The sequence below is a fragment of the Ixodes scapularis genome, unplaced genomic scaffold (assembly GCF_016920785.2).
Source record: "Ixodes scapularis isolate PalLabHiFi unplaced genomic scaffold, ASM1692078v2 ptg001458l_1__unscaffolded, whole genome shotgun sequence".
Classification (NCBI taxonomy): domain Eukaryota; kingdom Metazoa; phylum Arthropoda; class Arachnida; order Ixodida; family Ixodidae; genus Ixodes; species Ixodes scapularis.
The window spans coordinates 209697-230168 of NW_024610152.1; the positions used below are offsets into that span (position 1 = coordinate 209697).

The window sequence follows — 20472 nt, forward strand, 5'->3', positions numbered from 1 at the left end:
AACATTTATGAAGAGGAAAGATCTCTCCATTCGATGAAGGACAACCATGTGCCAGCAGCTTCCTGAATAATATGAGGACAAGCTTCTCAGCTTTCAGAAATATGTTATTGGGCTGCGGAAGGAGCACCAATACACCATGTCCCAAATTGGGAATGCCGATCAGACCCTGGTTTGGTTTGATTCGCCGGAGAACTGTACGGTAAATGTCAAAGGCGAAAAGAGTGTGCTCGTCTGTACCATGGGAGCGGAACACCAGCGTTGCACTGTTATGCTCGGCATCACCGCAGATGGGCGAAAACTGCCACCGTACGTGATATTTTAAGAAGAAAAGGGTTCCTGCCGAAGAGTTTCCCCGTGGAATCATTGTCCGCGCGCAGGAAAAGGGCTGGATGGATGAGGAACTGGTAGTCGAGTGGCTGAAAACCGTTTGGGGAAACCACCCCGGGGCTATGCTAGCGAAGAAGTCCCTGCTGGTGCTGGATAGCTTTCGCGGTCATCTGACAGAAAAACTGAAGGCGGAGCTGCGTGAAAAGCACACAGACCTAGCCGTCATACCGGGCGGGCTTACAGGCATGCTGCAGCCCCTCGGTGTGAGTGTCAATCGGCCCTTCAAGGTGGAGTTCTGTCGATGCTACACCAGATGAATGGCCAGCGAGAACCATCAGAAGACGCCCACTGGACGGCTCAAGAGAGCATCTTTGTCGACTCTAGCCGGATAGATTGCGACCACGTGGATTGCAGTCTCACTCGACGTCGTTGCAAAGAGCTTCAAAGAGACCGGAATCTCAAACAACCTTGACGGCACCGAGGATGACCTCGTGTGGGAGTGCGTCTCCGAAGAGTCATACACCAGCGCCGAGGGCAGCTCAAGTGACCAGGAGTGAGGCCCAATAAAAGATTTCTGGGACCAGTGCATTTGACGGGAAGTATGTCCGTTTTTGCATGCACATATACATCAATATTTTTTTTAAAATTTGTGTCTGGGCCGCACCTCAAAAGTCGGCCTTCAAATTAAAAAAAAAAAAAAATATGCGGCCCTTACATGAGCTTTTATGGTATGTCAACGACGTGCATGAGGACGAACTGTTTGCATCGAAATGAATGGCTAAAACTGCCTAGTACAAAAGCTATCCAAGAGCCCCGGTCCAAACAGGCATATCAATGTCTCGTCAGACAGGGATTAATGCAGCGGAGCGAGAATGGCGGAAGTTATACGCATCATCTCAACGTGGTTCAGTTGCCGTGTTGCCATTTCTCCAAGGTGTCAAAAAAAAATTACTCACATTTGTGCGTTGAGTTGGCTGAACTTCCCTAAGCAGCTCGTGGTTCAGCCCCCGCACCTCCAGGGACAGCAAGCCCACGCCAGCCTCTTCTGCTGACAAAGAGACAGACGAATGTTGTCAAGGGACGATGCCAAAATATTCCCACTTTGGCCAAATAAATGTGGGAATTCTTCTACGTCACCTATGAAGCAAAGAGAAAAAAAACACCTTTTCTTGTGCACACTAGTTTTTATTTGAAAAAAAGTAGATTAAGGTACCCCTCAACTCGTACTGTTTTCTAAGCGAGGAGTCCAGTAACGTCACAGAGGATACCACATTCAGTTCAATCTTCAGGGCCGAAGCCCCCTCCCCTCGCCACAATCGTCGACTTTACAAAGGCCGGTTCAGCTAAATAGAACACCACACCCACTTAGCATCGTTGAAGGTCGCGGCGAGCGACCGGGACCAAAGACGGATATTCGCAAAAAGATGGGGAGGGTATGTTGACTTCCAATAAATGGAGCCACAAAAGCTTGGGTACTTCCAATGATGTCGCACCGTGGCTCTGATGATCGCATCTCGCGGCTGTAGATCAACAAGAAAAGGTGTGTTTTCCTTCGCGATTACGTGGCGGAATTGCAGTATTTCGGTGGAAGGCGGTGCATTTGCTCTCCCTTGTGCCGAGATAAACGGTATAAAAAAAAGTATAAGCTGCAGATTCAGATTCTTTCACAATGCTAAAATCGTTGCACACGTCGAACGCCATAAACTACCGGGCAAGCACCAACCAAAAGTTAGAGGTAACCAAGCAAAAAGGGCAATGGCCACTCACTGAATCCGAAAGCGGAAAAACGGAATGGGCATATGGTAAGGTAGGCCTTTGTTTGATCTGATGGAATGGTATAAGAGTAGTGTAGTGGTGTGGCAGAACCACCTCGCTCCAGCATGCACACATAAAGCCTTGCTGCCTTGCACCGGCGTGTTTAGAGAAGTAGACGCCCGGAGTTTTCTTGCAACTTTTAGCATGCAACTTTTAATGGAATATTTGTAAATTTTCTAATCGAATACGAATCGGATAAGAAAAATATTCTATTCGGATTTGAAATTTTGAATAATCGCATAAAAAGAAAAATCTGTTCGAATGTTACCACAGATGTGTAGATATACTCTTTTGCAGTACAGAAAGCAATACTTTGTTAATACAGTTCCGTGACAAATTGAAGCTAGAGAAGACTGCAATGGAGAGGAGACAGCTAGGCCTACTAGTCAACGTAAATGTGATGGCGGGCAACGTCACAACTTGAAGAACCACACTGAGAAAAATGGCTCAAATTCATGCCGTTCTGGGTAGCCTGGAGGCCTTCAAATGCGCATTTAACTAATTTAGCGGTCATACCTGGCCACTACTTATTTTTATACATCAAATATAAAGATTTAAAAATAACACTAAAACACCATAAAACCCGAAATCAAATCTTTTGCAAAATATTGCCGCTTTTCAACTTGCATCTTCACCTAAAGGGACACTGACAGGGCATTTGTGCTCGCCGAGGTCTTTAGTTGTACGTGATATATGAGAGCCTAAATACTAAGAACAGAATTTTCGGCTCGAAATTCAGTTTCTTTTTGCCCGAAAACTGTCGATAAAGAACTGGCCGGCTTGAGTCGCGCTCACTCTCCTTTCCGTGGTCACGGGCCGTTTCCTAAGGTTTAGACACAACCACCAAATTTAATCAAAGTCGTTGGTCATTGAAGGCACACACTCAATATTAAAAATAGAAAAAAACATGAAACTTATTTTTTGTGGCTTCTAAAAAGCTGCAAATACGTTGATTGAAAATAAAAAAGTTGCACAGAGAAGCGGAAGCATTCTGTGCGTTCACTGCGTAATTCTCAACATGGCGTCGTTTCACGTATCGTGGGACTCGCGGGGATGGCGATGACAGCGGACGACGGGCGTGGAACCTCTACTTCAGAACTGTCGTTCGCGGTCCGGTTGAATTCCGTCTACATTTGAAAGAGAAATTTTGGACCGATCAAAAGAACTGGCATTCATCCCGTACGACACACCCGACCACCGAGCCGATTTGCACGAAGACGTCGCCAAGCCGTCGCCCCCTTCTCGTGGCTGAACACATGGCTCGCGTAAATGTGAAGCACGAAGTGCGTACTTCCAGTTGAAAATGCACGCGTACGATTTCTTTACTAGGTGCGAATGTGGTTAATGCATGGTGCTGCCCGACTTTGACCCAGGAGTGCTTTTGCTGGAGGACAATCGGCAGCAAACGTCCCAACCTACAGTTGACCGGCTGCATTATTAATAAAAAAAAAAGGACGCTACCGGAGTAGCTCAGTGGAAAGATGTTCGCTTCACACGCGGCAGGACCGGGTTCAATGGAAGCGTATGTTTCTTTTTTTTTTTTCGAAAGTTTTCTGATATTTGCGCTGTTTTTTTACAATTGTCACTGAAAAAAAAAAAATCTTGTGGACGAAAAGTTGCTGAACTAAATGGTATGAGATTTCCTTTTTGACACCTGCGAACTCGATGTAATCACTTTCCGCAAAATGCAAGGAGCATATAAATCGGGTAGCATCCGCTTTCCGAGGTGTCCGTAAATGTTCTACAGGAATTGCAGCCAGCCATTGGTCCCGACCTTGTTCATCTTTCAGAAACATGTACAGACTCTGCCGCACAATGCCACTTTTTTCGGACGCAGGACATCTGAGGCGGCTTTTCAAGCAACATCTTGGGGGTATTCTTTTCGGAGCCAATCCCGGAAATTCACCAAGGGCACTCACTACTCAACTCCAACTCTTCAATGCAGAAAACAACTTATCTTGAAGTGCAGAACAGCGAGCGGAACAAACATAACTGCAAAGGAATCGCACGGCAAACGATTCCCCGCCACACATGTCGTCTGCTACACGAAGAAAAAAAAAGCGCACGGTCACGTGTAACTACGTGGCTTCCACCACTCCACTCTCTCCTCTCCACTTCTTCGACCTCCGTGCGCAAGTTTTGGTTTCGGTTTCAAACAGTTGCGTTTTGTGGCTTTATTTAAAAATATATGTGACTCTGTTCCAAAATATTAATTGGGTAGTCTTCCGACACCATAATAAAACAAGTGTCAAAAAAAAATAAAAAAAATAAAAAATTGGGGGGTGTCAATGTCTCTTTAAAGCTTGACATGCAAACATGAATTCTTCATGGAAGAAGATTTCTCTCCTTTTCTTTGTATTCCTGCTCCAATTTTCTTCTCATTTCTTTATGTTCTTCTCGTATGCTATGCGTCTCAGCAGTTTATAACCCCCAAACCTGAAAAACAGGGATTACCGTATTTACTCGCATAATAAACACACCCCCACAACACGCATCAATATTTTGACTTTTTCTTTCCCCTCCCGTAATCAACGCACCTCTGATTTTCGGATCCGTGAGTCTCGAACTGCATCCAATTTAGCAAGCCACCAAGCCAGTTTTCTTTTGCCGCCAAGCGGTCAGGCCAAGTCAAGCCAAGGCAAGCCAAGCCAGGCTGCTCTCGTAATGGCCGCAAGTGTGTAGTTGCGATAGTTACGTAAGTGATCAACCGTGAAACCGAGTGTCGCGCACACTTGACGAAGCTTGGGTGAAGGAAATGCCAAGCCCCGGACATTTTTCACCTATTGGATGCATTGATGCGAACAAACAAGCTATCGTCTGTGGTCTGCTTTCGGACAGTGAAATCGTGAAAGTGGTTAGGCCTCATTTCATATACTCCGGGTAAATGTGTTTGTTTAATCCGCAACAAAACGGCACAGCAAGGTGCATGCTGTGCTGTAGGCTGAGAGTGTTTGGTAGCCTCTCCGTGAACGAAACTTGATCCGTAGGAGCGGGCTTCGGGGGTTGGCGGTTGGACTTCGTACGAGTTCTTATACGCGTAGTCGCGGATTATACCTGAGCGTGCCCGCCAGATGATACTAGCAATATATATCACCTAAAAACGGTCGTGTTGCTTTTCGTGCCGAATGAGCTTCATAGGGCACTTTTCCTTTGGCAAAAGGCACCCCAAAAGCGCCCTAAAAAGGTTTGCAATTTATAAAGCATGGTTATTGTGCCGCGCTCCTGACCAGACATGGGTGCGCCTCCATCACTGTGGCAGACGTGCCACAGTACCTTGCCATGCCGAAGACGACGCCTCTAGGCGTCGTCTTCGAGATCGTCCTTGAGGTCGTCCTAGAGGTCGTCCTCTAGGTGGCGTCCTCAAGGTCGTTCTCTAGGCGTCGTCCTTGAAGTCATCCAAGAAGTCGTCCTTGAGGTCGTCCTAGACATCGTACTCTAGATGTCGTCCTTGACGTCGTCCTCTAGGCATCGTCCTTGAGGTCATCCAAAAAGTCGTCCTAGACGTCATCGTTAGGGCGTTGTCCTAAACGTCGTAAAAATAACAGCTTTGCTGGTCCTCCATCTTCACGAGAAGTGGAAGGGCTCTACAATTTTTTACGGGAAGGACCATACTCCTTTTATGCCTAAGCTGACAGTACGGAGGAAGCTAAGTGCTTGTCGGACCACTCCCACGTCTATCTTTAGCCACGTGATTACGCTTCCGTCCGTACACACGCGCAGGGAGCGGGGTCAAGTGATGAAAGGGAGGCGGTTAATTGGTCTTGCGAGCAGGTAACTTCCACAGCACTGTCAACTCAAAAGTCATCGGAGATATTCTTTTTTTGTATAGCATTAGCAGCATTAAACTGCAGGTTGTGTATTCTTTTTTTTCATGATGCTTCAAGCTGAGTTTTGGCGGCACGGTGTATATTCAAGAGCGCAGTTATGTCACCAACAAATGACGACTCACATGTAGTGATGAAAACTATCAATTGTACTATCATTACCATCAATAGTGGAAGCCAAATTGGACTATTCATAGCGGGAAAAACGGCGAGGAGAAAATTGAGGAAGGTAAGCCTCCTCCTTTCTGCCTGGTCGGCCTTTAAGGGCAGACGACCAGGCTCTATATTCTACAAGGCTTCCCTCCTTTCCACATCTTCGAGCGAGGGAAGCGAAAGATGGAAAGAAGGAACTAAAAAAGGTGGGCATAGGTTTGCGTGCTCCGTTCGGATGGGGGGGTGGTTCAAAGCCAAGCAAGTGAGCATCTATTGCGCGAGCACGTGCCTGCAAAAAGGGTGTCCCCTCAATGGACGCGTCACAATCTTTGCGTCGGAGGATTAGCGAAAGAGCCTTCCAGGACCAGGAAATAAGAACCGAGTTTGTTTCTTGCACTGCACAATACGGCTTTGCTGGGTGCATCTTTGATTATCATAGTTTTTATTCAACGTGAATTGACGTTTTTTTTTAAATAACTGCTCCCCGTGTCAGAAGCCTAGATCGCATTGCGCAGGTGCAAAAATGTGAAGGCCACAAGGAAGGAAGCGTGAAGAAGCTTTTTTGTACAAACTTCAGTGCAAAAGATAAGCTGCAGATAAGCCACAATGTGTACCAAGGATAAGGTGGGGGAACTCAATCACTCACAGGCCACTGCATTTATGAAGCAGGATCTATCTCCCCTTTCTCAGGATGTCAAGATTTATTTTGCTCGAACACGCATCACATGTTTTCGTACTCACAACTTTCAAACCAGCGTCTGCGTGGAACTGTGCATGCGCAGAGAATGTTTTCCAAAATTGTAAACATCTCAACAAAAAAAAAAAAAAAATGACAAGAAGCACTTAACAACTAAGAACTTAACAACCAGTAGTATTTAGCAACATTGCCAAAGAAAAAACTCTAAAGGAACATCTCAAGAAATACCAGTGCACGGCAGGCTGACTAAAAACCTGCACTGACGTCAAAGGCATTGTAACTCACAGACTCGAGGCAGCTTGTCAATCGTGCTGGAATTGCTCTTTTGTAACCTAACCCCGTTTCTTTTTTTCTAGTTGGAGTCTATGGCCTAGCTGCTGTGGACTTAGTGGAGCAGGCGTAGGACAAGGGTAGGGGACAAGCGGGTAGACAGAGCAGGGGAGAAGGGGGCAGGAGGAAACAGGCAACTGTGGAAAGGGTAGCAGGGAGAGGAGGAAGCGAGGGAAAAGTGGAAAGTGCAAACTGGTTGTCGGCCTTTAATGCGGAATGCATTGGGAGTTCCCGAACGGCCTCCGAGGGGGTCAGGGGTACATGACTGGCAAAAATTTGAGAACCGCTGGGCTAAAGTATCAAGCTGCCCTGTTAGGACCCTGATTCGGCCAAATGCAGGCACTCTTTCGTTGCCACTCACCCGTAGAGGTGTCCAGCGCCGTGGCAGCTGCAGGTGCAAAGAAGTGCGCCATCTGGGAGACGCACTGCCCCGTGCCGGCCTCCCGGCTGTTCTTGGCAGGCTCAGAGGGGCAGTGCCGGGAAGTGCACTTCATTGGCTGCGGGAGGGGAGACAGATGCTACAACGCCCAATCGCAAAGGATCTCAGCTTCTTTTTAAGCATTTTTAGCACCAAAAAACTTACCATACCCTAAAATACTCCGATCAGTAAAGGCTCGCAAATGTGCCCAGAATGCGTCCGAATGGCGGATTTACCATGTTCATATTTGCCCACTCAACTTATAACTTGTTAAGTCACAAATGAAATAGTATGGCCATATACACGGGTTCTCAAAATGGGTTTCCAGGAACCCAGGGTGCCTCCAAAAACAAACCCTCGGAGGTTCCACGGGCTCCCAAATTTCCTCGACCGCTCAGCACGAGTGAACTATTCTCCCAGTTCAAGCACTGTTTTGGAAGCTCCGAGCCATCTTCTCATGCATAACTATAAGGCAACCATTCCTTAGTATATGCGCATTTATCTCAGCGGGCTTTTGCGCCGCTTAACTGCATCAACGCCAAGACCGGGAGAAGTTTATCGGCTACTGTCCAAAAGCACCAGGCGTACCTCGAGATAAAAAAGATTCTAGAACCCCTAACCTTATAGATGCCCGGTAGCAGGTCCTGGTTTGTGTCGCGCACTGACGCGCCACGACAAAAAAACTGAGATTTCATCAACTTTCCAATCACAAGGGGTATGTTTACCATAAGGTCCTGAGACATGCCCCCACACTTCCCAATGATAACCCGCCTCGATTCTTGGCTTGATTTGCTGTTTCCTTTTAAACACTGAAAGATAGCCCCCTTCTAATAATCGTAGTGTTCAGATCAAAGATGACCTCGGAGTAAATTCGGCTAGTTAGCTATCATCATCTTCATCATAATGCCTTTATTGGCGGGTATAAGCGAAAAGTGCAGACTGGGAAGTACAGTCATCTCTGCTTTATTGTCCCTTGCTGCGATAACAACTTTGAGAGGAAAATATGATTTAAAAATAGTGTTTTATTTCAACTTTTCTTGATTGCACACCGAAAGTTAGCCCACTCCTTATTTTCGCACAATTTGTTCTCGATTTTAGGCGGGCTATCTCTCGGGGTATAGGGGTACCTTGATTGCAGTTACTTTTACCAGAGTGCCTACACTCCGGTCACCCTTAAGCTGAGACTAGAAGGTCTGCCTTAAAGACCGACGACCAGTTCGCGCTTTCCACTTTTTTCCCACTTCCTCCTCTCCCCCTTCTACCGTGTCCACCGTTGCCTGTTTTCTCCTCCCCCAGGGTGAGGAGGATCTTCTGCCTTGCAGAATCCCAAATCTGGTCGTCGGCCTTTAAGTGCAAGCTTTCTGCCCTTGCTAATGCAAGTGTGAACATGCGGTCACGCACAGCCAAAGCACTGCGGAAGCCATCGAGCTCTCACCGAAGGCGGAGCATCTAGACTCAGCTTAAGGGTGAACGGAGTGTAGTAGGAATTCTGAAATCTGTTGCAGTGAGCATGTAAACGTCATACATTACGTTTTCAAGGACAAATTTTAGTGACTGTTCCCCAAAAGTAAAATCCCCGTTCTTTCAGCCTAAAGGCTGGTTCACACACTTGCAACTGCTTACAACCGATTGTGTTAAAACTTCCTGCGATCTCTAACGACAAGAAGACATGCTGGCCATCCATCGGGCAGCCATGAAACACGTGCAACTTCCGTGTAATGTTTTCTTTTTTTAAACATTATTCTTTCCCCTTCGGCTTGAAAAACTTTTGACACTGTTGTGAGCGGCCATTTCTCGTTGATACTGGTACATACATTTCATCTCGCAAATATTGCGAAACCTTTGTTCTAGTGAAATGCAGTTCCAAGGCCCACTACTGCACTTCCTCGTCATAAGAGATCACAAGAGGTCGTAATGCGCTCGGTCCTAAGCACTCACAGGTGTGCGAACTTAAGTAAAGACCTTGATCTTGAAAAATAAAAATGGTATTTCTTAAAACATTTTGTTTTTATATACAAGTTGCACGCAACATATTTTATAGTTAATACACTCAGGAAGTGTACATTTATAAAGCTACATCGATTCAAAGTTCCGTACTTGACCTGTTTACGAGCATGTTTAGAAAAACATTTCCTGTTTTCTCAGAGTTTTTTTTTTTTCTTTTTTTTAATTCAGAATTTAAATCTGAATACATTTTTTTAATGTTTGGATACCTCATAAGTCAGAGTGCAACGAAACAAATATTTCTGAAAAAAGTCAACTACAAAATGTTTGAATTGGCAAAGCTTTAACAACTCATTTCTAACCATCGACAAAAAAATTTCAACTTGCAACAACTTTTTCTAGGGCGAAGCTAAAATTATAAGAATGGTTTCGTTGCACTTTCCACTGGTTGTAGAGTATGCAAACATACTTTGTGCCATAGTTTGCCATAGCTGTTATTTCCTTGTAAAAGCAAATCGATAGAAATACAATGAGCTTCTGTTTGTGCTTAGCACCAAACATTAGGGTACGTGCGAGACATTAATGTAAATTGGATAAGAAATGACAAAAAAACGATCAAGACCAGGGTTCCCCCTTAGGCCTTGGCACAAGCAAGCTGAAACGCCTCGTGGGTGGCTCAGTTTCACCATACCTCGGATTCTGGGCCGGCAGCGGGCGAGTCGCCAAGCTCGGCGTCACCGCCGACGTCGCCCACTCGTAGCGCATGCTCCTCCTCGACACGCACTCGCAGCACCACGAGCGTGTCGCCCGTGTTGAGGAGCACCGCGTGATTGCGCCTCATGCAGACGCTGGGCAGAAACGGGGGGCAGGGGGAGACCAGCTGGAAGCTGGCGTGCACCGTGAAGCTGTGGCGCAGGCAGCGGGGAGGGCTTTCCAGCGACGGCCGCCTCTCCCGTTCTGCGGGAGCAAACAAAAACAAACAAAAGGAGCAATTGATAAAAAAATAATTTACCTTCATTCTACGGGTAAAGTTGGTACACAGAGAATGTGTTCCGCAGCATTCTTCGGGGTTTGTGGTGGACGTTGCAGTTTGTTTTATTGGTGGACATTGGAGTTTTTTTGTTGGTAGACATTGTAGTTTTTTTTATTGGTAGACATTGCAATTTTTTTGTTAGTTGACATTGTTGAGTTTTTATTTTTTTTTCTTTGGTTAGAGTGCATTTTTTTGTTCCAAACTCTCTTTTTTTATGTGATGGTAGGCACGTCTTGGATTTTATCCTCCTTCCCACATATTGTGATCTCTCCCTCGTGATGGCTACAGTAGTTTAAGAGGGTGATGACGTACGCGCTTCCCACTCTTGGTGTAGGTCGGTTTTTACCTCTTTGCCGGTCTCCTCCTTGACGCAGCGGTAGAATGTCGAGCTTGCGATGGTAAAGTCGTGGGTCCGATTCCAATTAAGGTGTGGTTCAAATTTAGTTTATTCGTCGCAGTTTACCGCTTTTTTGTAAAAATGTTCCTCTGAAGTATGTTTCGTAACGTGTCCCACCTTTCTGAGGAATCTCAGCCCTTAAACACATTCTGCGTTAAAGAAACTGGCCAGCTGAGACATTCTGTGAAATGCAATGAATGTGCAATAGCACTTAATGGGACTTTTATTGAGGAGCATTTTCGATCGCAAGGGTTCTCAGACTGGGTTCCGTGGAACACAGGGGTTCTGCGAGCTGGTCTTATGGGTTCCGCAAGCACCCAAATTGCAGTGCCCCCCCCCCCCTCACCCCACTAGTTTAACATTCCACGGACTGAGCCATGGATTAAGTTGGTGTTGCGGGCAAAGCAACCTCACCCTTTGCACTAATATGTATATATATTTTACATTGTGTCTCAGGTTAACCACTCTGCCTTCTTATTCTGTCAGTCCTGCATTTTGTCTTAGTACTTTGTCAGTGCAATAAACTTGTTCGGTATCTAAATAACTTTATGCCTAGTATTATCGGTTGGCTAAAAAGGGGGGGGGGGGCGATCCTTGGGACTTTTTGAGGCTTGCCAGGGTTCCCTGGGACGAAAAGTTTAAGAATCTTTGTTCTATCAAAATGTAAGCAGAGGTATTTCATTTAGCGGAGAAATTGCTATGTCAGACTGCAATACACTGCGGTGTGTAATGCGACGTCACATCGTAAGTCCGGCTCGAGACCAAATGGGAACTCGTTTAAAAAATCCGTGCCGGAAACAACTCTGCTTCTAACCAAGCTGAATCAAGTCGAAGCTACAGGCCCAAACTCACGGGGATGTTTGGGGCGCTCGTGCAGCTGCATCCGGGCACAGTCTGGACATGGGCGCAACGGTGGCACGGCGGCCAGAGTCAGGTAGCAGTGGCAGCTGTCTTGGGGCGGCACGGCGGGACTGCAAACAGAAGACAGACTGCCTTTGAGAGAAGCTCCTGCCACAGCCGCCGCCAGTGCAAAACAATGCAAAACACATGCAGATGCCGGTTTGGGTGGCAGACGCCGGAACGGGAAACGTTCCTCAACATTTTGCAACTCCGTGTCACCGTAACTTGGCAAATGCTGAAGGCTTTGGTCTGGTGAGCCGATTGGTATGTCGTAGGGAGAAACATGACTCTATCTCCACTAGTTGTGCGCGGTGCTGTCAAAGCAATGGGCGTGAGAGAGAGGAAAGCTGCTCTTGTATGAAATTTGAGTGACAGGCTAATCACCGAGCGGGACAAAAGCAACATTGGAGGTACAAAAAAGGTTACGGTAAGAGGGGAGTTGCTCCTTCCCCTCTTCTCCCACTGCTCGGGTTACGCTCTCACCCTTGTGCTTTCGGTAAGGGCTGTGACGTGCTTCACCTTCCATGAGCCACATTGAAAGACAGGCAAGGAGCCTTCTAGCATTATGTCAATATCCTCACAGTCAAAATAGTGTTATGAGTGTATTTATCAACGGGAAGTTAGTCGGACCCAACGAGCATCCGGTGTCTCCACTGTAGACGAGAAATTTGGCCGGTGCGGTACAACGTCTGCTTGCGTCCTTTACAGAAACCTAGACCATGCTCGTCGTGTGGGTTCAAACGGTCAATCGCCCGAGGCCTCCGCTGCTGTTCAAGTCTTGAAATTGGAAAAGAGAAGGGTATTTGGATGCGGCAAAACAGATGGACAGGCAATAGGCACACCATTGGCAGGTGCCGCGTGACGCCGAGTATGACGTGCATCGAGGTCACAAAAAAGCGAAGGAGGCGAGGAGAAAAGCCGTGACGTTTGCCTGGTGACTGTCCAAGCAGAAGACGGACTGACGGACTTCAACTTACACTTCATATGGCGGCGAAGTGCCGCCTCACGTGTTCTGGAGTGTCCTGTTTGGACACCCCTTCATTAAAGGGCAACTCCACTTAATTCCGAAAATTTCGGGATAATGAATGACTTCACATTAAAAAGCACGAATAAAGGACACGTCATTTGCATCGCGAAGAATGAGGTATATATTGGTAAATCATATTTTTTTTTGTGAGCAGAAATCGAAACTGAAACTTCGGCTCCATCTGATAACATTGCTGTCGGGAAGCCAAAAACATGGGAATCACGTGGTATGACACGTCACGTGACCCTATACGTAACGACGGGCGTGAGTGGGGAGGGTTTTGGTGCCTACGATACCCGAGGACGTCTGCACAACTGCAGCATCGGTCTGAATACCTAGTGTGAACGAAACTCCCCGAGACAATAACCGCAAACGGTGGGACAATGACGGCGGTAACGGCGGTACGGCTTCCAAGAAGCGTACTGCGCAGGAGCCTCAATCACGTGGACACCGTTGAGCGCCGAGAGGAAATGTTGCTGACCTCACCCGTTACACTTGCCTAGAGAAGTAAAAACAAACAAAAAGGGGCCATGGTGATAACGTTTAGCTCAATGTTGGCTATGTCCACGCCACAGCCTTGACTGTGCCTCAATTATCCCGCTAGAGTAGGCCGATTTCGGCAACTTGGCACTTTGCAAAGTTTGCCAGACCGTTTAAAGGGATGCTGAACCAAAATCTGGATTCCACAAAACACGCGGAAAAAGCATGCAACAGGATGCTACAAACACCAAAACATCACTCATACAGCAATATCTCGAACGGATGACCGTATTTTTCCAAAAAAGGAGGCGCATTTGACTGATATGTTTAAGTCTTGTTTCTCCGAAAAGGAGAGGGAATGGCCTCGCGTGTTCTCCGCCTTGCGGCCCTGAGGGAGCAAAGCGAAGAGAGGAAGAGATGAGATATCGGTACACCACTCGCTTCGTCGGCCTGGTTCAATCTCGACCTCTCTTTCCAAAAATACGACCGTCCATTCGAGATATCGTCTTACGAGTAGTGTTGTAGGGATTGTAGCATCCCGCCTACATCTCCTGCATTGTTTTTTTTAAATCCAAATTTCAGTTCACCATCTCTTCAAGAAACATTTAGACAGAAATAGGTCGTATGAGAGAGAGAAAGGGGACTAGATATGTTGAAGGCATTTTCCCCCCGTGCTCGACGTGCTGGCCTTGTTTGGAAGAGTGCCTGCAGTCGAGGACCCTGATATTTGGTGCGCCTCCCGACTGTCTCTCCACTTCGAAACTCTTGGCGCCGTCCCTGTCGGGAAGACGTACCGTGACCTTGACGGAGATAAACCCCACTTTGGAAGCGCCCAGCAGGCGCGTCCACCCACCGCTGTTTTAATCTTTTGTCCCTCGCGTCGATTGCTTACGTTTTTTCTTCGAGCTAACGAAGAACCCCGGGGGGGGGGGGGGTTGCCTGGCGAGACGTTTGGGGGGGCGATCGCCCCCACCGCCCCCCCCTTGGATCCGCCACTGACGACGTCACTGGGTGGAAGTCGAGAGACCGCTTTTTAAGACGCCGTAACCACGGCAGTCGGAGATGCATTTCAGGCACCATACTTCCGCTGCAGAAACCAAGGATCCTGGGCTCAACCATCAACCCTGCCTGTTTCGACAATGGACGAGCGTCATATCGGCATTCGGCCGCGTATCACTACTGCATGGCGCACGTTAAAGATCCTAGGCTAGCCATCGCACTGCACCAGCTAAATTTCTCATCTACAGCAAAGACACCAGACGCACACTGGAGCTGACTAGCTTCCCCCTGTCAAAACAAACATACAACACAATTACTTTTACATAGGCCTCGGGCAAGAACTTAAACTTCACCTACCTCCAGCCGTAAATGAGGATCTTGGAGGCATCCGTGGGCCACTGGCAGATGGCGAGCGTCAGGTCCGAGTGGATGCCGTTGTCGCCAAAAAGCATCGTCTCCCCAGCCTGCATCGACGTAGAAAGACTTTTCATTCGGCGCCATCGTTTCTTTCGAACAGATTTTGACATGTGGTTGGCTGCCAGGCACTTCCTGCAACATACTCCCATAACAGAAGAGCGGCCCACGAATGATGCGTCAGGGCACTCGTGCGCGGGAATGGTCGACCAAAATTTGGGAACTTGGGGAACATGCAAGGTTACTCCGGGGAGCCCCATGTTCCTAGGAACCTAGTTTGAGAACTCCTGCTTTAAGTTTAGCTTATCTAGCGAGCTGAGCTTGCACCCTCTGGAACCTTCGAGCTTCGGAAAATGCTCCGCGTGCCACACACCTGGACCAGCGGGCCGTAGGGCACGAAGATCCACCACTGGAGCCTGTACTTGTAACAAGGCAGTGCAAGGGCAGCGTCGTCTTCCAGGTGCAGCGTGTAGGACAGCAGGAACTGCCCGTCCGCCAGGAAACCCAGGAACACCGTGCTGCGGGAATACATTTGACCTCCAACAACGCCCCATCTAACCGCAAAGAAGATTATGAAACAGACCAGCCAGTCATGTGGGAGCAGGCTTGTAGATGACAAAAATGCATTTACAGTAAAACCTCGTTATAACAAAACGGGATATAACAAACTAATGGATATAACAAAGCAATCAATCATAATTCCCCTTGCTTGCTAATAGTGGGAAGAAATGGACATTGGCTATAACAAACTAATGGTTATAACGAAATAATTACGACCGCTCCTTCAACTTTGTTATAACGAGGTTTTACTGTATATCATTATGATCCTAGTATCATGTACCATATTGCCCAGTCTATAATTTGCATCCCCCCTTTTAGGAACCTCATCAAAAGGACAATGATGTTAATTTTTTTAATTTAGATTGACAGGTACCTTTATTTACTTCAATGAACACTGTTCGTTAGAAATGCAATGAACCGGCTACTGCCTAAGCACCCTCGAGACTATACTCCGTTTCACGATAACTCGGCGAACTGTGGAGGCTACGGATCCCTCGACCGATTAAGAGTGTCGGAGCGAGACACGTGACACAACGTCACGGGAGCGTTTGTGTCACTGCGCCGAATGCGAGGATTGATGGAACCGCCTGTCATCAGCTGGCAAAGAGTCGTCTGCTGCAAAATCGACCAAATTCCGAGGAACAACCACCGCCGTAACATTGCCGTCTACTTGAGTAGCAACCTGCTGAAGGACAGTTCATGAAACAACCGTACGCTCAATTTACCTGCAAATCTGTGGAGGGCTCTAATGCCAGGGCGATGTTTTTAGCGGAAATAGTCGATTACAAAGCTGCAACCATTCAAACATTGTTTAAAAGCCACACTGTTCTCGGAAAAGGGTTGACTTGAATCAAGTGTCGCTGAAAAGTAACATGTCTTTGCCCATCTTTCTTCTCTGCGGTGTAGCCAGACGCAATTGTGAGAGTTTAATTGCTGTTAAAAGCTAAAGAGGCCCAGAACTACATTTTGTCGCAGATGGCGCTGTTACCGTGGTGATAACGAGGCCTCCGTGGCCACAACCATGGAGTGCTGTCGCGTGCCTTGCTTCGACCAGAGCCGTTTATCGGGAGAGTTTGGCCATACATTGGTTTGAATAGGCGAGCATGTAGGAGCCAACCACAAGCCTCGAAACAGCCCCTAGCGGTGGTCGAGAGCTCTAAATATGCAACACGACTAATTTAAGCCGGTTTAGCGTCGCTAGAGTGAAAAGGTATAACTCTCGGTGACTGAAAGCTTGGCGCATTTGAGGTTTTCGTCACATCCATATTTAACTGCAGAATGAACAATGTGCGCTCCAAACCAGGGCAGACTTGCTAGAAACATTGTCTCAGCTGAGACTGGGGGAAAGAAAGCACTGCCAAAGCTAGCACACGAGCTGAGCGGGACTCAATTCACATCTCGAGACGCTTGCGCGCTCCAGCCTTTACACTGTTCTCTTTCCGCCAGTCTCAGCTAAGCCGCTGTTCTACCCAGCCGGCCCAGAGCAAACTGTCACCAAAATGTCGAGATTGAACGTTTCTACTTCACGTTTTAAATGTTGTTTGCAATATTGTAACGTCGTGGTCTGCTAATTGGTCGACGCTGTGTCGTCCTTTTAGTTTACGCTCTAACCGCGGGGGCAGTATTCGGCGCTGGCGGTGGCCTCTGCTCCACCCATTGGCCAAACTCTTCCAATAAATGGCTCTGGCTTTGACGCCCTTAATAGGGTGCGAGGCCATAGCCTCAGCAGTTTGTCAAGTTACCATAAAACGGAGTATAAAAAGAGGCAGGAAGCAGGATTGTGTAGTCACAAACAATGGATTGCTTTCTGTGCCCTTAGGAGAATGCAGATCACACATGCGGAAAGAGAGGACATTATAAGGCCAATCGCTCCAATGGCCCGCAGACTCCAATGTCCCAACCGAAACAATTTTTTCCCCAACCATGGGAAGATTGAAGGTTGAGACAGACAAGCATAGAAATGTTGTTAAAATTGATTTCAAAAGTATGCAGTACGAATCTGAAAGCACGATCAAATTAAGGTTGGTTCAGACATTTACGCCGGAGTGCAAGCCAACAGCATTACGACCTCTTCCATTCCTTTACAGTGCCTGCAACGCGTCTTCCGACTGGTACGTTTAGCGTCCCATTTTACCGGTACGTCGCAAGCGGTCCCCAAGTGGCCCCCAAGTGCCAACAAACGATGCCAGAAAACTTGGCATGTCACGCCAGATGTCGAGGCATGTCACGCCAGATGCCGAGATCCTGGTGGTCGGTGCCATCAAAGCCAGCAAAAAGAATGAGCGAACGCGAGCGTCGTTGTTGTTGCAAAGTCCCAACTCCGGGCCGCCGGAGCTTCAGTGGACTGCCAAGCTGGAGAGCGACCTCCAGCAGAACACGTCTGTCTGCCATCTCCCCCACCACTGCTGCGACACCACCAGGATTGCGGCCGTTTGCAGTGCGACGTCATCAAGCAGAAATCGAGGAACAACCTTTTAGAACTCGGTAAAAGCGCCAGTCGGAGAGCTGTTCCAGGCAACATAATTCCACAGTCGGCCATGGCAAACATGTTGCCATAAGCAATTGCAAGCGGTCGTAATGTGGTCAATCAGAGTGAAGTGCAGATGTATGAACCAGCCTTTACTGTCAAACATGTCCATTTATCTTCCGGTGCCCTAAAGCGGAAACTCTAGCCAGCGGGCACGGACACTGCTTTCCTTCACCCTTTTCGGCTTTCAAGGTTGTAGAAGTAAGCGCATGCCTACGCACGATCATATCTTAAGGAGACAAAGAAGCCGCCTACCGCAACTCTATTTTGAGGCCGGCTCTACTACGACACCCTGAATGCCAGCAGGTAAGTGCAACGCCTCGTATATAACATGGCCATGGCGTTGGACTTTCCGTGTCTCCTGCCAGAGGTCGGCACGAGTACACTGTGTCAGCGTTTGAGTGAGACTCGTGTTCAATCGGCGAGGAAGGTAGTTCCAGCCGAACGCTGACGCAGCACTCATGTCCAACGTATGGCTCGCACTAGTCTCTAACGGGTAATACCGAAAATCCGGCACTACAGCCCCGATGTCTATAGTCGCCGACGGTTGCAACGCCCCCAACACAAGCTCCTGCCGTTGATGACACGTCCGCGTTTCGTGCGACTCGACCACGCTTCACAGCCGAATCAAGGCCGAAGGCACGGAGCGCGCGCCGGAGGTTGGGCGTTCAAACGGCACACTCAGCCACTTTCATACTGTCAATGACAATATAGATGGTGTTGGCAGGTGGCTCCCCAAAGGAGAATGAGGCAGGAACGACTCACCCGGCTCGAAGCACATCATCGCTGACGAGGTCCTTGAGACGAAAGGCGAGACGGCGAGGCAGGGACTCGAACAACCTTGAGCTCTTGTCCCGCGCGTGACGCTTCCACGTGCCCCGGATCTGCAACCAATCGCGGGCACAGCGCCCGCGCATCAGTTGCGGTATTCGTAGATGCCGCTTTGACGCGAGTGCTGGTACATGGGACGTCGTCGCCAACATAGTTTCGTCTGTAACTTTTTTTTTTTTTTTTTTTTAAGCTCGAGCAGTCTGATGCATATTGAACGCATTATGAGGGCTTGTTTCGCACCGTCAAATACCTAGTGCTCAGAAACTATAAGTTTTGTCGCACTTACATTCCCTTAGCCCCTTGAAGTTAATGGTATCATCGAGAGGGTGCGATGCAACCCTTCTATATTCATCGAGGATGAGAACGGCAGGGCACGCGTTTTACGCCTTCCGCCCTGCTTTGCCTGCACACACAAGCACCAAGTGTATAAGCCTCGAAACTCCCACCTGCCGTCCTCCCCTTGTGACTGCAGCGGCCTGTAAGTGTGTGAAGACCCTCATCCAGTAGATTTAAAAATACTGTGCAGTGATGCGAGCAGAAGGCAGCATTAAGCTGGCAAGTGTATCACTTGTACAACTTTGAGGCAAATACAAGTGGCAGTGGCAAGTCCATTTCTGACATAATATTCAACTGTAAGCAAATATTTTTTGACTATTGAAGCGGACTTTTCGCGGTGTTGGCTATTCTGTCCCTTAGTAGCACACCTAGTTCTGCGAATGTCCTTAGGATCTCCCAACGTTCCAGGGATGTCCTGTGGACTTTTATGAACATTTGTGCTGCTTGGGTCGGAGTGCAGCGCTCTCGGAACTTCGGAGAGAAGCATCCGATTATTTGGAAGGGGTCTACCTCTCGCGCTGCGTCTACACGTAAACGAAGGCGGAAATGTGAAATAAGTGCCTACAAAGAAAAGATGCTACACAAGTCGGCACCTTGTTACTATTCGGAGGGAACGAACTACGTTATGTGGGGTAGTTCATCTCGTAAGTACGGGAAGCGATCCCGAGCGTCGCATTCTAGAGAAGACTGACGGTGGGACTGCCTCCTTAGGTGTGAAAACCCGCGTTGCATACAGTTTTAAACTACACACAAACAGGGAAAAAAAAAAAGAGTTAAAACGAAGAACGATGAACAAAAACAACAAAGAAAGACAGCGGAGTATCGGAGCCTCGTCTCAGCGACACGGCACTCCCGTTTGCTCTTAAACTTTTCTTTGATTTCCGTTTCTATACTTCTACGTAAAGTCGACCGCTTTAATTGCGAAGCTTGCTTACTTGGAAGAGCGTTAATTTCTGAAGCAGCCCCTGGGGTTTCTGCTGGCGCGAGTTGTGGGGTTGTTTGGACGGGGCTTCATCGTCACTCATGCCGACACTTCACTTCGGCGCCGTGTGCGATTGTGGTTGAGCGTGCACACACTGTCGTTCTCTAGCGTCCGGAACCCGCACTGACGACGAAATTCGTGGCGATACTATTCATCGTGGTTCGTATTCGCGCACAGCGCGTACCAGGCTGCTTCGGGGAATCAACGCGGGGCAGTGTTTGTACACAGGGTTCCGTGCAGACGCGCTAGATGTCACTGTTGCAAGTCGTGGTCGATTTAGCTGAAAAATAGTAAGTGACAATAAAACATAATTTATCCGATTATTTTTAAAGTATTTGTGCGTAAATTATGATAAGCTTTTGAAGCTTCAGAGTTACTATTTTAAAACAAATAAGGTGGTTGTTTCTTTTTCCTACTAGATGACACTAATCACCATCTAATTACAGGATTAAACAACGTTTTAAGGGCCCACGAAGT

The 20472-nt window shown here is 47.8% G+C and overlaps 1 protein-coding gene across 2 annotated transcripts in view; it reads right to left on the reverse strand.

Moving 5' to 3' along the window:
- The window catches only part of LOC8052811, an 86146-nt gene extending 65904 nt beyond the window's left edge, over window positions 1-20242 (reverse strand). Inside the window, exons 1-8 of one of the 2 annotated variants that reach the window (XM_029976670.4) lie at window positions 19949-20242; window positions 18612-18730; window positions 15132-15276; window positions 14702-14808; window positions 11791-11909; window positions 10200-10465; window positions 7508-7643; window positions 1284-1372 (exon numbers count right to left, since the gene is read on the reverse strand). In XM_029976670.4, coding sequence (XP_029832530.2) covers window positions 1284-1372; window positions 7508-7643; window positions 10200-10465; window positions 11791-11909; window positions 14702-14808; window positions 15132-15276; window positions 18612-18730; window positions 19949-20038 — 1071 coding nt within the window. In that variant the 5' untranslated portion in view covers window positions 20039-20242. Of the gene's footprint in view, window positions 1-1283; window positions 1376-7507; window positions 7644-10199; window positions 10466-11790; window positions 11910-14701; window positions 14809-15131; window positions 15277-18611; window positions 18731-19948 lie in introns of both variants that reach the window. The other variant, XM_029976618.2, reaches the window with a different exon arrangement.
- Window positions 20243-20472: the final 230 nt, after the last annotated feature.